This window comes from Merops nubicus, unplaced genomic scaffold, assembly GCF_000691845.1.
Source record: "Merops nubicus isolate BGI_N331 unplaced genomic scaffold, ASM69184v1 scaffold9093, whole genome shotgun sequence".
Classification (NCBI taxonomy): domain Eukaryota; kingdom Metazoa; phylum Chordata; class Aves; order Coraciiformes; family Meropidae; genus Merops; species Merops nubicus.
This window is the reverse complement of record NW_008600990.1, coordinates 52,210-63,456: the sequence shown is the minus strand read 5'-3', so window position 1 is coordinate 63,456 and position 11,247 is coordinate 52,210. Positions and strand designations below refer to the sequence as shown.

General features: G+C 38.2%; 1 protein-coding gene across 1 annotated transcript; it reads left to right on the top strand.

Moving 5' to 3' along the window:
- The first annotated feature begins 2,779 nt into the window (after positions 1 to 2,779).
- MAT2B (methionine adenosyltransferase II, beta) lies at positions 2,780 to 10,305 on the top strand. The gene is made up of 7 exons (XM_008937858.1): positions 2,780 to 2,812; positions 3,448 to 3,642; positions 4,550 to 4,664; positions 4,958 to 5,110; positions 7,844 to 8,037; positions 8,514 to 8,627; positions 9,644 to 10,305. The coding sequence occupies exons 1-7, from the start codon at positions 2,780 to 2,782 to the stop codon at positions 9,812 to 9,814; spliced, it is 975 nt and encodes a 324-aa protein (XP_008936106.1). The 3' UTR covers positions 9,815 to 10,305.
- Positions 10,306 to 11,247: the final 942 nt, after the last annotated feature.

Sequence of the window (11,247 nt, the reverse complement as noted above, 5' to 3'; positions counted from 1 at the left end):
CTTCCGCTCTCCTCCCTCCCCCGGCGCGGCGCGTCCCGGGCTCTCCCGTTCCCCTCGTTCCCCCCTGGGCATCACCCGCCCTAGAGCGCTGGAGGCGTGAAGGATCCCGTGTCGGCCACGGTGCAGGTGGTTTTCTCCGGCAGCATTTTCTGTTGAGCGCGCTGGCGCGGCCCTGACGCGGGGAGCGTTTCCCTGGCCCAGGGGCCGCCGCGCTGGTTCCGCGGAGCGAGGCTGTATTGCCCTGTTGTTTTCCGCTGCCACGTGTTGTTGTCGGTACCGTGCGACAGGTGGAGCTTTCAGGTTCCGCAGTGGCGAGCGTTTGACGTGTCGCTTAAAGGCGGAACAGCTTCTGCACGGTCCTGCGGATTCACTCCGCAGCCGCTGGCATAGGAAAGCCTCTTGGTTTGCCTTTTGTTGCTCTGGGTGATGTCAAAGCTGAAGACCTCAGTCTTGTAGTTAGTTCCTTCTAGTGACCTCACTGTCAGGTTATGTTGCAAATCCGTGTTATCCCAGTAGCTGCCATTTTTAGTGGGTGGTCCTTAAAATTGATATTTTTGAGTTTATTGTGATTTTGTCAAGTTCAATTTTTATATGAAGATGAAAAATCACTTGTTTTTTCTTTGTTTTCACTTTGAAAGGCATGATGTTTTACTTTTTTTATTAATTATACTCTTACTTTGTATTTTGGTAGCATCTACAAACTAGCCCTAGGTCTCATAAATGGCACTTCATAATCTTATGATGTTGCTTATATATTTTTTATGTGAATGGGACTGAGTACAATTTTTACATTAATTTTTAGTGAGTATTGGAACATCAGATAAAGCAAAGTGAAACTGGGTGCTTTCTTTCAAATCTTCAACTTGTGCCTCTAAGTAGTATTACTTAAAATTAGTTGCTAAGAGTTGCTATGGATGTCTCTTAGTTAATAAATACATGTAAAAGATTTGCTAGCAGGTAGCTAATCTGAACCAATGACTTGCATTTAAACCTGTAAAATTTGCAGGTAGAAGGGTAACTTTTTTATTTATAGCGACTTGATAAAATGACTGCAAAATCTGAGGAGTACCTTTTATCTCATTGCCATAACCGTTAAGCAGCTCCATTTTCTAGTTGCATTATATAATTAATACTTCAGCCATATTTAAGAAAAAATGGTAAATAAACAGAAGTCAGAAAGGTGGTGCCGTACTCTATGTGGTGTCAGTTCCATACCAGTACTACTAAATATCAGGTACAGATTTTTGCCACCTTCTATTCTAGAGGATGACAATTTATTCCTCCTAAGATGAAGCAAGTAACAACAATTTAATTTTTTTGCTTTTGCTAACTGCTCAAGAGGGTCTGGGTGTTACGCTGAGGTCTATGGTGCTGTTAATATGTACTCACTGGTCTATGCATGGGCAGCTGTGAAGCAACAGCAGTAGCTTCTGCAGGTCAGAGAGGATCTGCAGGTGGCTGTTTTGGGAACATTAAACCTCAGAGGTCGTTTGGACTTGGAAGTCCTGTTGTCTGTAGCTTCCAAGGCAGAAGCGCTGTCGTAGTTGGATGACATTCTGCGAAGGAGCAAGGCAGCATATAGGCAAGGAGTTAATCTGTGCAGATTTTTTTATTACAAGAGTGTGTAATTCTGGCATGGTTATGTATGTTTAAACTGGTAATCAGGTTTGTGTTCCATTTGTGGAAAAACATCTATCACTGGGTTTCTCATAAACAAGTGACTAAAACCGGTGTCTTGCAGACAAGGCCAGCAGGATGCAAGCTGTGCTTGACTTGGTAGAAGTTGTGATTGTGCTCAGTTCAAGCTGTGCTGTTAGTGTCATATCCTTTTAATCATAGAATAAACTTATATGAATGATGTTTAAAAATGTCAGATTTCACAAACGACACATGGTTTTATGTTGGTCACTTTTTTCTTAAAGATGTTCTGTAACATTTTTAGAGAACCTTTTAACTCTGTTTTCTGGAACAAACCTTTGATATTTATTAGTGGGTACCCTCTGGCTATAGAAGCACTTAGAATCTCTCTTATGATGCCCTATCTAGACTTTGCTGAGACAAAAAGTACATAACAAAAAATAAAACAGTACTTACACGTTCTCACCAGCTTTTCAGAGAAATATGGGCAGCCTTAAAATAATGGTAAACAAACTTGTGCTTTGAGGTCAAATTGACTATAAAGATAAAGGTAATTTTTTAAATAGTGACTTGCTGTAGTTTGTAGTTTTCAGGAAACTGTCCAGATGGAAATCATTAATTTTTATCCAGTACAGATAGGAATAAGTTGGCCTTTCCCTGAAGATTTAGAGCGGAGGAAAATGCATGCACTGGGCTGGGAGCTGTAAACAACTGTTTCACGATAGCCAGTTTCCGTGATGCCCCTCTGCATGTATCCTTAGTGAGCAAAAGCTTCACCTCTAAGGGTGAAGGACAGTAGTTTGGTGGTCATTTCTGTTGCTTCCTGTGTTGCAAACGTAGCAGTCTGTTACAAGGCTGAAAAGCTAAGGAACCTCAGAAGTGACTGGCCTGTTGGAATGGCCGTTGAGAGCATTTACAGAGTCATAACCCAGTATCACAAATAGTCTGTCTGTATCAAGTGGACACGAAATGGAGGACGGATCCTGCGCACCTCCCATTTTGTTCTGTACTGGCATGTAAGCAGATGCTTGTATTTCTGGTGTTAGTGGGCTCTTGTTAGTGACACGTACAGAAGGGAAGGATCATAGATGATAGAATTGCTTTGGTTGGAAAAGACCTTTAAGATGAAAGGAAGAGCAGGATGGCTCAGCTGGCTCAGGCACTGAAACGTGTGGTACCCAAATTAAAGCTTTAGTGTGTTGTGTTTGTACAGTTTAAGTTATCACATCACTTCCGGATGCATTTTGTAAAAGGAAGAAGGGAGCTTTATCTTGTTTTTGTTTATTATTGTGTTGAGTAACAATGAATTAGTCTCTTTAATACTAAAAGTTTTCAATTCTTGCAGTCATACAGTGGGCCCACAGTGAATATTGCATTGCTATAGCCTCTAACAGGCACAATCTCTCCAAAATTATTTGTTGTAGGATGTGGACCCTAAATGTTACATATTTGGGGTCAGTTTTCAAATGAAGTTATTTCCCTAATTTCAGATTGCACAAAGTTATCAGATTTTGAATTAATTTAAAATTCTTGCTTCCTTAGTGGTGTGGTTTTGTTTGGTGCCTCCTCATGTGGAAATAAATGAGTTTCCACTTAAGTTTTGTTTTCGTTACCTTTAAAAATACGTTTAAATGCTTGACTAAGTACAGTACTGGCACTCCCAGATGTTTGTGTTCCATAAGACACTCCAAAACACTCGTGTGGCAAAAAACGCTATTTAATATGGCCACTCTGACTGTAACCTTGCATACTTTGTAAGGGGGAAAAAAAATATTAGAAAGAAAATTTTTCCTGTTCTCATTTCCCTAGGAAGACGTTGATGTTCCCAGTAGGCGAGTTTTGATTACTGGTGCTACGGGACTCCTTGGCAGAGCTGTGTTCAAAGAGTTCAATGAAAATAATTGGAATGCAGTTGGCTGTGGATACAGGAGAGCTCAGCCCAGATTTGAACAGATTAATCTTCTTGACTCTATTGCAGTTCATGACATAATCCATGAATTTCAGGTAAGTGTCTGTAGCATGAAGTAGATGGGCAGGGTACTTTATACACCTAGCAATCAGCTGATAGTGCTGATACTGAGTTCTTGTGGCTCTAGTGGGGCTAATGCTTTGGCAGAGCTCTGAAAAAAAACTATGGCTGTCTTCTGTGCCACATCGGGCGGGTAGGTTTGCTCTGTGGATACAGCTCTGAACTTTGCTGTCGTCACAAGAAATAGGCTGCAGGTAGCAGATGTACTTCTCAGCACACTTACACTGATAGTGGAAGATACATGTGTGAGATAAATGGGAACTATTGTCATAGTAACATGTCAATAAGCAGTTCTTTTGAAGTTGAAGAACATTTCAATGCAGCAGCAGTAACTGCATGTCAGTCATGCAGTGCAGTAAGAAGTCTACTGCTATTTCAATCTAACTTGCAAGGGGAATATAGAAAACCTGAAATACATAGTTTAAGGTGCCATTCTATAAAATAACTTTTATATTCTATTTTACATTCTATAAAATAACTTAGTCTGAATATGTCAAATAATCCCTGAGTAAGTGGCTTATCTAAAAATTTCAAGTACTGTTACTTGTGTGTGTGAGATACATATTCTATTATTCTTACATTTTATACTGTTACACAAAGTTTAAAGAACCCAACAACTTCAATATTGCTGTGAAGTTGAAGCTACTGACAATTATGGTTGCAAAAATTAATGATCTTTTTTTTTTTTTTGGTGTCTTGAAGCAGCATTGTTCTATTTTACTTAAGGAAAACGTCCTCAAAATGCCATGATTAAAAGTAATACTGTACTACTCATAACTTAAGGAAATGCCTTCTTGCCTGAGGGAGTTAATCAACTGAGTTAGGGTGCAACTGCAATCTCTTGGCAATGTTTGTTATTTAAAATTAGTCTTTAATTTCCAGCCTCATGTTATAGTACACTGTGCTGCTGAGAGAAGGCCAGATGTTGTAGAAAGCCAGCCAGATACTGCCTCTCAGCTCAATGTGTCTGCTTCTGGGAACTTGGCAAAAGAGGCAGGTAAGGACACTGTCTAAGGGATTTGTTTTCTTGTTAAAATACTTCATTTATTTATGTGGGGAGATAAATAGAAGTGCCTGAAAGTACTGAATGTCCTTCCTGTACTGAGTGTGTGCTTGATCCGTTTTCTGTAAGGGCAGCCTGCATGTCTGTGGGAAGGATCTCTGAGCAGAGAAAGCAGGAGTGCCTGGGGCTAGAAGATGATGTCCTTTGGAGATAAGTTTTAAAGGTTTATTGGGCTTTCAAATAAGGCAAGAATTAATATTGACAACGTATAAATGTTTTCTTCCTAGCTGGAATTGGAGCATTTCTGATCTACATTAGCACAGACTATGTATTTGATGGGACAAGCCCTCCGTATAAAGAGACAGATGTACCAAATCCCTTGAATTTATATGGTAAAACCAAACTGGAAGGTGAAAAGGCAGTCCTGGAAAATAATGAAGGTAAGAGTACACTCAAACATTTTTCAGGGAGGCTTTACTTTTCTTTCTTTTAAACATAGTTCTATATTAGCTTAATAAAACTAATAAGTCAGTGTTAAAGTTGCAAGACTGGAAATGAGATTCAGAAAAGAATGTCAATAGGAGTCAGTGTCATTGTTAATAAACACTTCCTATTTCTTATAGGTTAACTAAATCTTTCGTTCTTACTTGTTCTGGTCTTCAGTTGTGTTACTAGCCTCTGCTGATGGACATTCACAAGCCTTTGCTGTGAATCAACTGTTCCTAAGGAAAGACAAAACACATCATCAGTGTATTGTAATGGCACTATCTTTACCACCCTTAATATGCATCCAGTGTTATTTAGGGGGACATGTTGCAAGATTAAATAATAATGCTGATAAAATCAAACATTGGGGTTTGTTATTACTCTTTTGGTCTTCTTGTTTATCTCCTGTTTGCCTCCCATTACATAAGCCATCAGGCCATCCATTTTACTTTTACCTACCTAGCTTACCACATGTATCAGATGGCTGTTTGTAACACTTTTTAAAGGGTTAACGCTTTTTAAAGGGTTAGTTAACATGTTTGTTGTTATAAGCAACTAATTTTTTTAGATTTATTATTTAAATATTTTCCTAATGAAAATTTGTGCTCAACTTTACTTAAATGAATATGTTCTCTTGCATTTACATTTTATTTCTTGTCTAAAAGAGAGATTAGGTTGTTTCTAGTAAGTATGCTGTCAGTTTCCATTCACAGATAATAAGGAAAAAGCACTTCTATTTTTTCAAAGAATTTGAAGAAAATAATCTCTGTGCATTTGCAGAACAGGCTTCTGATATGTCGCTATCATACTCACACTGTGGGTCTGTTCTGCCTAACCAGAGGACTAAAAAACTGATGAATTAGTGTGATGCTCTTTCAGTGAGTAAATACACACTGTGCTTTAAAATAGATAGGCCTTAATATAGGTTTGATCTTGGTAGATCCTTCCCCTAGCACAGCACTTTAGTTCTGTTTCGTAACCTTTATGACTCTCAGGCAGCTACTGGGCTGCAGCAGTGGTATTATTAGCAGAAGGAATTTTGAGGTGGTGCTGAGAAAGATGTTTGAAAAAGTCAATTCCATTTTTTCATATAAATATAAACGTTTTACAATTCAGGAATCTCCACTAATTTTTTTTTTTTTCATATCTTTGAAAAAATATATTTTATTCTGGGTAGGAGAGGATACAATTTATATTTAGTACTAATGCTTTTAAAACTAAAAAGTTTCATCAGGTCTTCAGAAACACTGGTAGTGAAGCTGGTGCTCTTCAAGTCTCAGCTCACTGAGAACAAAAGGAAGCCAGTCTTTTTGTCAAATAATGAATGCTTCTAAAGTTATTAAAAACGAGATGATTCAAGCAGCGTTTGGTTGGTATTATGATTAGGCCAGTCCCTTTTTCAGTGGTGGATGCCCTGCCATAGGACATGGGGCAATGGGCAAAAATTAGAATACAAGGAGTTCCACCCTAAATATCAGAAGAAAACTTCTTCGCTGTGAGGGTACCAGAGCCTGCAACAGGCTGCCCAGAGAGGTTGTGGAGTCTCCTTCTCTGGAGAGATTCCAAACCTGCCTGGGCACCATCCTGGGCAGCCTGCCCTGGGTGACTCTGCTGGAGCAAAGGGGCTGGACGAGACGGGGTGATCGCCAGAGGTCCCTTCCAACCCCTACCATTTTGTGATGTAAAGAAAGGAATAATGTTATTTGCTGAGTGACCAAATAACTGCTTTTAAAGCCACAGGAAATCAGTGTTATGTTGGCACTGTTATTGTATTTTTTTTTCTCATGTAAGTTCTTTTGGCTTACATACCTGTGAGAATGATGTTTGTTAGCTTTTTGGGTTTGCCTTCTTAATAGCTGTAGTATTTTCGTACAAATCTTGAAGAATTGCAGTGATTTGGTGACTTCCACATCTAATTTCAGGACTTTTTGTTTTAAGCAAAAATATCTGTATTAGTTTTAATGAATTTGTCATAACCTTCTTCAGTTTCCCCTTGAAGAGGCCTTTTGAGTCTCCATGACTGAGATAGACTGGTATGATGTATTTCATGGTAAAATATCCTTCTCTTGGCACTTGTTTGCCTTTAATTTCTCAAATAACTGTCTCAAAATCAAATATTGTTTGCTACTGTATTCTCTGAACCTATTCCTTATTTGTCAAGCTTTTTATTCATTCCAAGGTTCATATTTTTTTTTCTAGTAAATAGTATCTTCCTTTATGCAGAAGGTTTCTGCATGCTGGGCAAGAAATCTTAGTCTGTAATTGATGCATGAATATGGTGACTTGTGATTGGTACCCAGGGAGGATGTGGAATGCTGGAGTAACTATAGTGCAGGGAGGGGTTAATTTAATTTTTTGTTTATTAATTTATTTAATTTTCTTAATTTATCTACTGACTCAAGCAGGCCTTTTTTTCTCCTGCAGTGTTAACGAAAGCTTGTTAACTTTCTGGAAACCTATCGCATAAGTGAAAATAAATTTACCTAAATTTAGTGTTTATAAACAATTTTAACTTATATAAATTAAAATAACATGCAGAGGGAAAACATATTAATTGCACTTACTTTGTCATTTGTAGATGCTTAATATCACCAGCATGTGTTTTAACACTTCTGAAACAGTTTTCATGTTATACTACAGCATTTATACCTACACTGTTAGCACCTTTTAAATATTCTTTCTTTCAGATGCTGCAGTACTTAGGATTCCTGTCTTGTATGGAGATGTAGAAAGACTGGAGGAAAGTGCTGTGACTGTTATGTTTGATAAAGTGCAGTTTAGTAATAAATCTGCCAACATGGACCACTGGCAACAAAGGTTTCCTACTAACGTCAAGGACGTAGCCGCTGTTTGCAGACAACTAGCAGAGAAGAGAATGTTGGTAAGAATTACCAAAACAGACTTCTCCAAGGTAAAACCAGTTCGAACGCTCGGCTTCATTTCTGAACAGCTAAGAACTGCACGTAACTTGCGTTATTTTGGGCATTTCTGGCACACTGGGAAGCAGGAAGGAACAAGTTGCAATACTGCAGTACCTTTACATGACAATGTGTGGATATTCTGGTGTTTGGAACAGAAGTGAGTCTGCTGAAAATTGCCATGTGCCTTCTATACAGGAGAGAAATCCAAATACCTAACATATTCTGACATGCTTTGTATAAATTCTTTTCAGCCTCAGTCCCTAGTCAGGTGTCCTCCAAAAATGCCTGATGCATTTCTGGGACATCAGTGAGTGCTGTAACATGCTTTTCAGGCTAGGATCTTGCTGGAAGATGATTCTGCACAGTTCTTGTGCAGGATTTGGTCTAGAGCTGGCTAGCTGCTTTTTTTCACCAGTGTTTCCTGTTTCTTCTATAGGACCCATCGGTAAAAGGAACATTTCACTGGTCTGGCAATGAACAGATGACTAAGTATGAAATGGCATGTGCAATTGCAGATGCTTTCAACCTTCCCAGCAGCCACTTGAGACCAGTAAGTGGTGTGTTATTTGCCCTGTAGAAAGATGGATGTGCTTCATCATTTCAAATAGTAGGTCTCACGCTAGCTATACAGATAAGCTTCAGGACAATCTGTGTGAGACTCTCTAGCAGAGCAGATGTATCACTGAGGATGCTGTCTGGGATATAACTCAGGAGACAACAGCTGCTTTGACATGCTAGATTATGGAAACTACCTAGGCAGTCAATACCCAGTTTCGCAGTCTGTCGTGTAACGGTATTTCTGCTGAACAATTCCCCTTAGTCAAGAGTAAATCCATATTTTTGTTGTATTTTTGTCCTTAAAAAAGTGTAGGGATTGACAGAACATGAACTTGAAGGTAGGCATCTGAAAAAACTTTACAGTGTCCAGATCCACTGTTGAATAGATGCACTTAGGAACTTAGAGTTAATTTTTGCTTTCCTTAAAACAACTATTGTACAGTTTTATTGAGACTTAAGACTACTCTTCAAGACATACTGATGAATATAATATGTAAATAAGGTTTTATTTACATCCAAAATAAATTCCAAAGACTCTGCATTAGTGAAGGCTGGAAATTAAATGTAGCTTGAATAATAGATATAAAAAGAATTGAGAACAACGTGGTAGTCTGAATCTTTTCTGCCCAGATCTGTTTCTCTTCAAATATATTGATCAAGATGTGGCTCTGTCAACTTTGTAGTGCATTTTTTACCTTGTGATTATAGTCACAGGGCGAAAATAGTAAAATGTAGAAAAGCATATATGGTGAGCAATAACTGAGACAAATTGAACTTAAGACACTTCATGTTGCTCTGCCTGACAGTTGTTAAGCTGAAATGAAGGTAACCATAAAACAAGCAAACAGCCCCCAACCCAAATAGCTGGAAGGGAGGAGAGGAACATGCCTATATAGAAAGCTATGAAAGAAAACTTCTAAATATATAAGTTTTTAATTCTTTTTTTCTGCTGTTACTGATCACTGGTTGGTGTGCTGGGTTGTTTTATTTTTTCTGTTTATTTTTCAGATTACTGATTGTCCAGTTGTGGGTGCTCTTCGTCCAAGGAATGCCCAGCTAGACTGCTCCAAGTTGGAGATGCTGGGGATAGGTCAGAGAACACCATTTCGAGCTGGGATCAAAGAGTCACTTTGGCCTTTCCTTGTTGACAAGAGATGGAGGCAGACAGTCTTCCATTAGTTTGTAATTTTTTTAGTAAAAGTATGGTATGTGGCACTTTTTTAAAAGAAAAAAAAAATAGTTTTGTATGAGTGTTCTTAAATTGTGACATTTATGAGTTTTCATTTATTCGGATAAACATATGGCCTTGCACTAGAGAAAGTTAGCCTAAAAAAACGTTCAGTGACAGAAACTGAGCCTATTTGATGTCATGGATCTTTCCTTCTATTCGTAGCAGTCTAAGTTTGTGTCTGTTCCTAGCAGATTATGGTTCTGGGTAATCAGTACCATTTGATGCTAAGATTGACCTGGATCACTTGTAGACTTATTTTTGGCTGAAATAAGTTGTTGATGCTTAAGGTCTGTGCCATCGTTGTATATACCAATTTCTCTTCATTAAAAAACACACTTACTTTATCATAAAAAATCTTGATATTTCTGTTTTTAACTTCTGAAGGTGTCCTTATGAAGCTAAACTGAAGCAGGAATTGTTAAATGTTTGTTTTGCTTGAGCTCTGATCAAAATGTTTTTTAAAAAAGTGAAACTTTATTTTTGCAATTATCAAGTGTACTTTTTATGCTCGAAATATATTCAGAATGTTCTGTAACTTGAATGCTTGAAGCTTCATATTTGTACAGTAAGTTGTATGCATTTGTTTTGATGGTGACACAAAAGCTAGAGGAGGCTTGGGAGGGTGGGGAACTAACAGTTTTGACCTGGGTTTTTTTGAGTAGGAGGATTTGAGTGGGTGGACTTTTTTTTTTTTTTTTTTTTTTTTCCTTTGTCAAGTGGAGGTTATTTGGTTTTTGTATCAAAGCATGAAATACTTTAATCTTTCTCTTTTTTGGGGGGGTGGCAGTATTTGGCATTGGTGAAACTGTTGGGAGGAAGCTGTTTGTTAGTCAATACATGTGAGACAGAGGAAAGTATATTTCAAGAATTTGTAGCACTGGGGCTTCTTTTGCACAGATTGTCAGATCTTGCACTGAGGTAGCTTATGCTGGAACAGTGGAGTGCCCATGTTGAAGGTTTGCACCATAGTAATGTAACCATAATAGCTTAATATTGCAAATCTTTAATCTACTTAAGTCTAGTCCTTAATGTTGGAATTGATAGCCAGGTAAAGTGAAGAAAGCACATGGTTTGTCACAGTTAGGCTTCTTTCTGAGTTGTAGAATCAACAACACAGATGTTCTGAGATTGCCAGCAGGTTATTAATAAAACTAGGAAAAGTGACAATTGAATGATCATTTGTTTTTCTGAGGTTGAAATGAAGGAGGAGGGCAAGATGTTCAGTTTTTATTAAAAATAAAAAAGGGGAGGGGGAGCCATGATGGCACAAAAATAGACCAAGAGAAGATCTTGGAAAGGTCAGCTTTACATTCAGTCATTTAATTTCCAACTGGCATATGCTAAGAGTTCATTCTCCTGATTTTAGTCTGAGCTTCTGGTA

What these genes read in the sequence shown, in the direction of transcription:
- MAT2B (XM_008937858.1), top strand. Translation starts at nt 2,780, where the DNA reads ATGGCTCAGCTGGCTCAGGCACTGAAACGTGTG. An exon ending in CTCAGGCACTGAAACGTGTG is followed by an intron (nt 2,813 to 3,447) that starts GTACCCAAATTA and finishes TCATTTCCCTAG; the next exon opens with GAAGACGTTGATGTTCCCAG. An exon ending in ACATAATCCATGAATTTCAG is followed by an intron (nt 3,643 to 4,549) that starts GTAAGTGTCTGT and finishes TTTAATTTCCAG; the next exon opens with CCTCATGTTATAGTACACTG.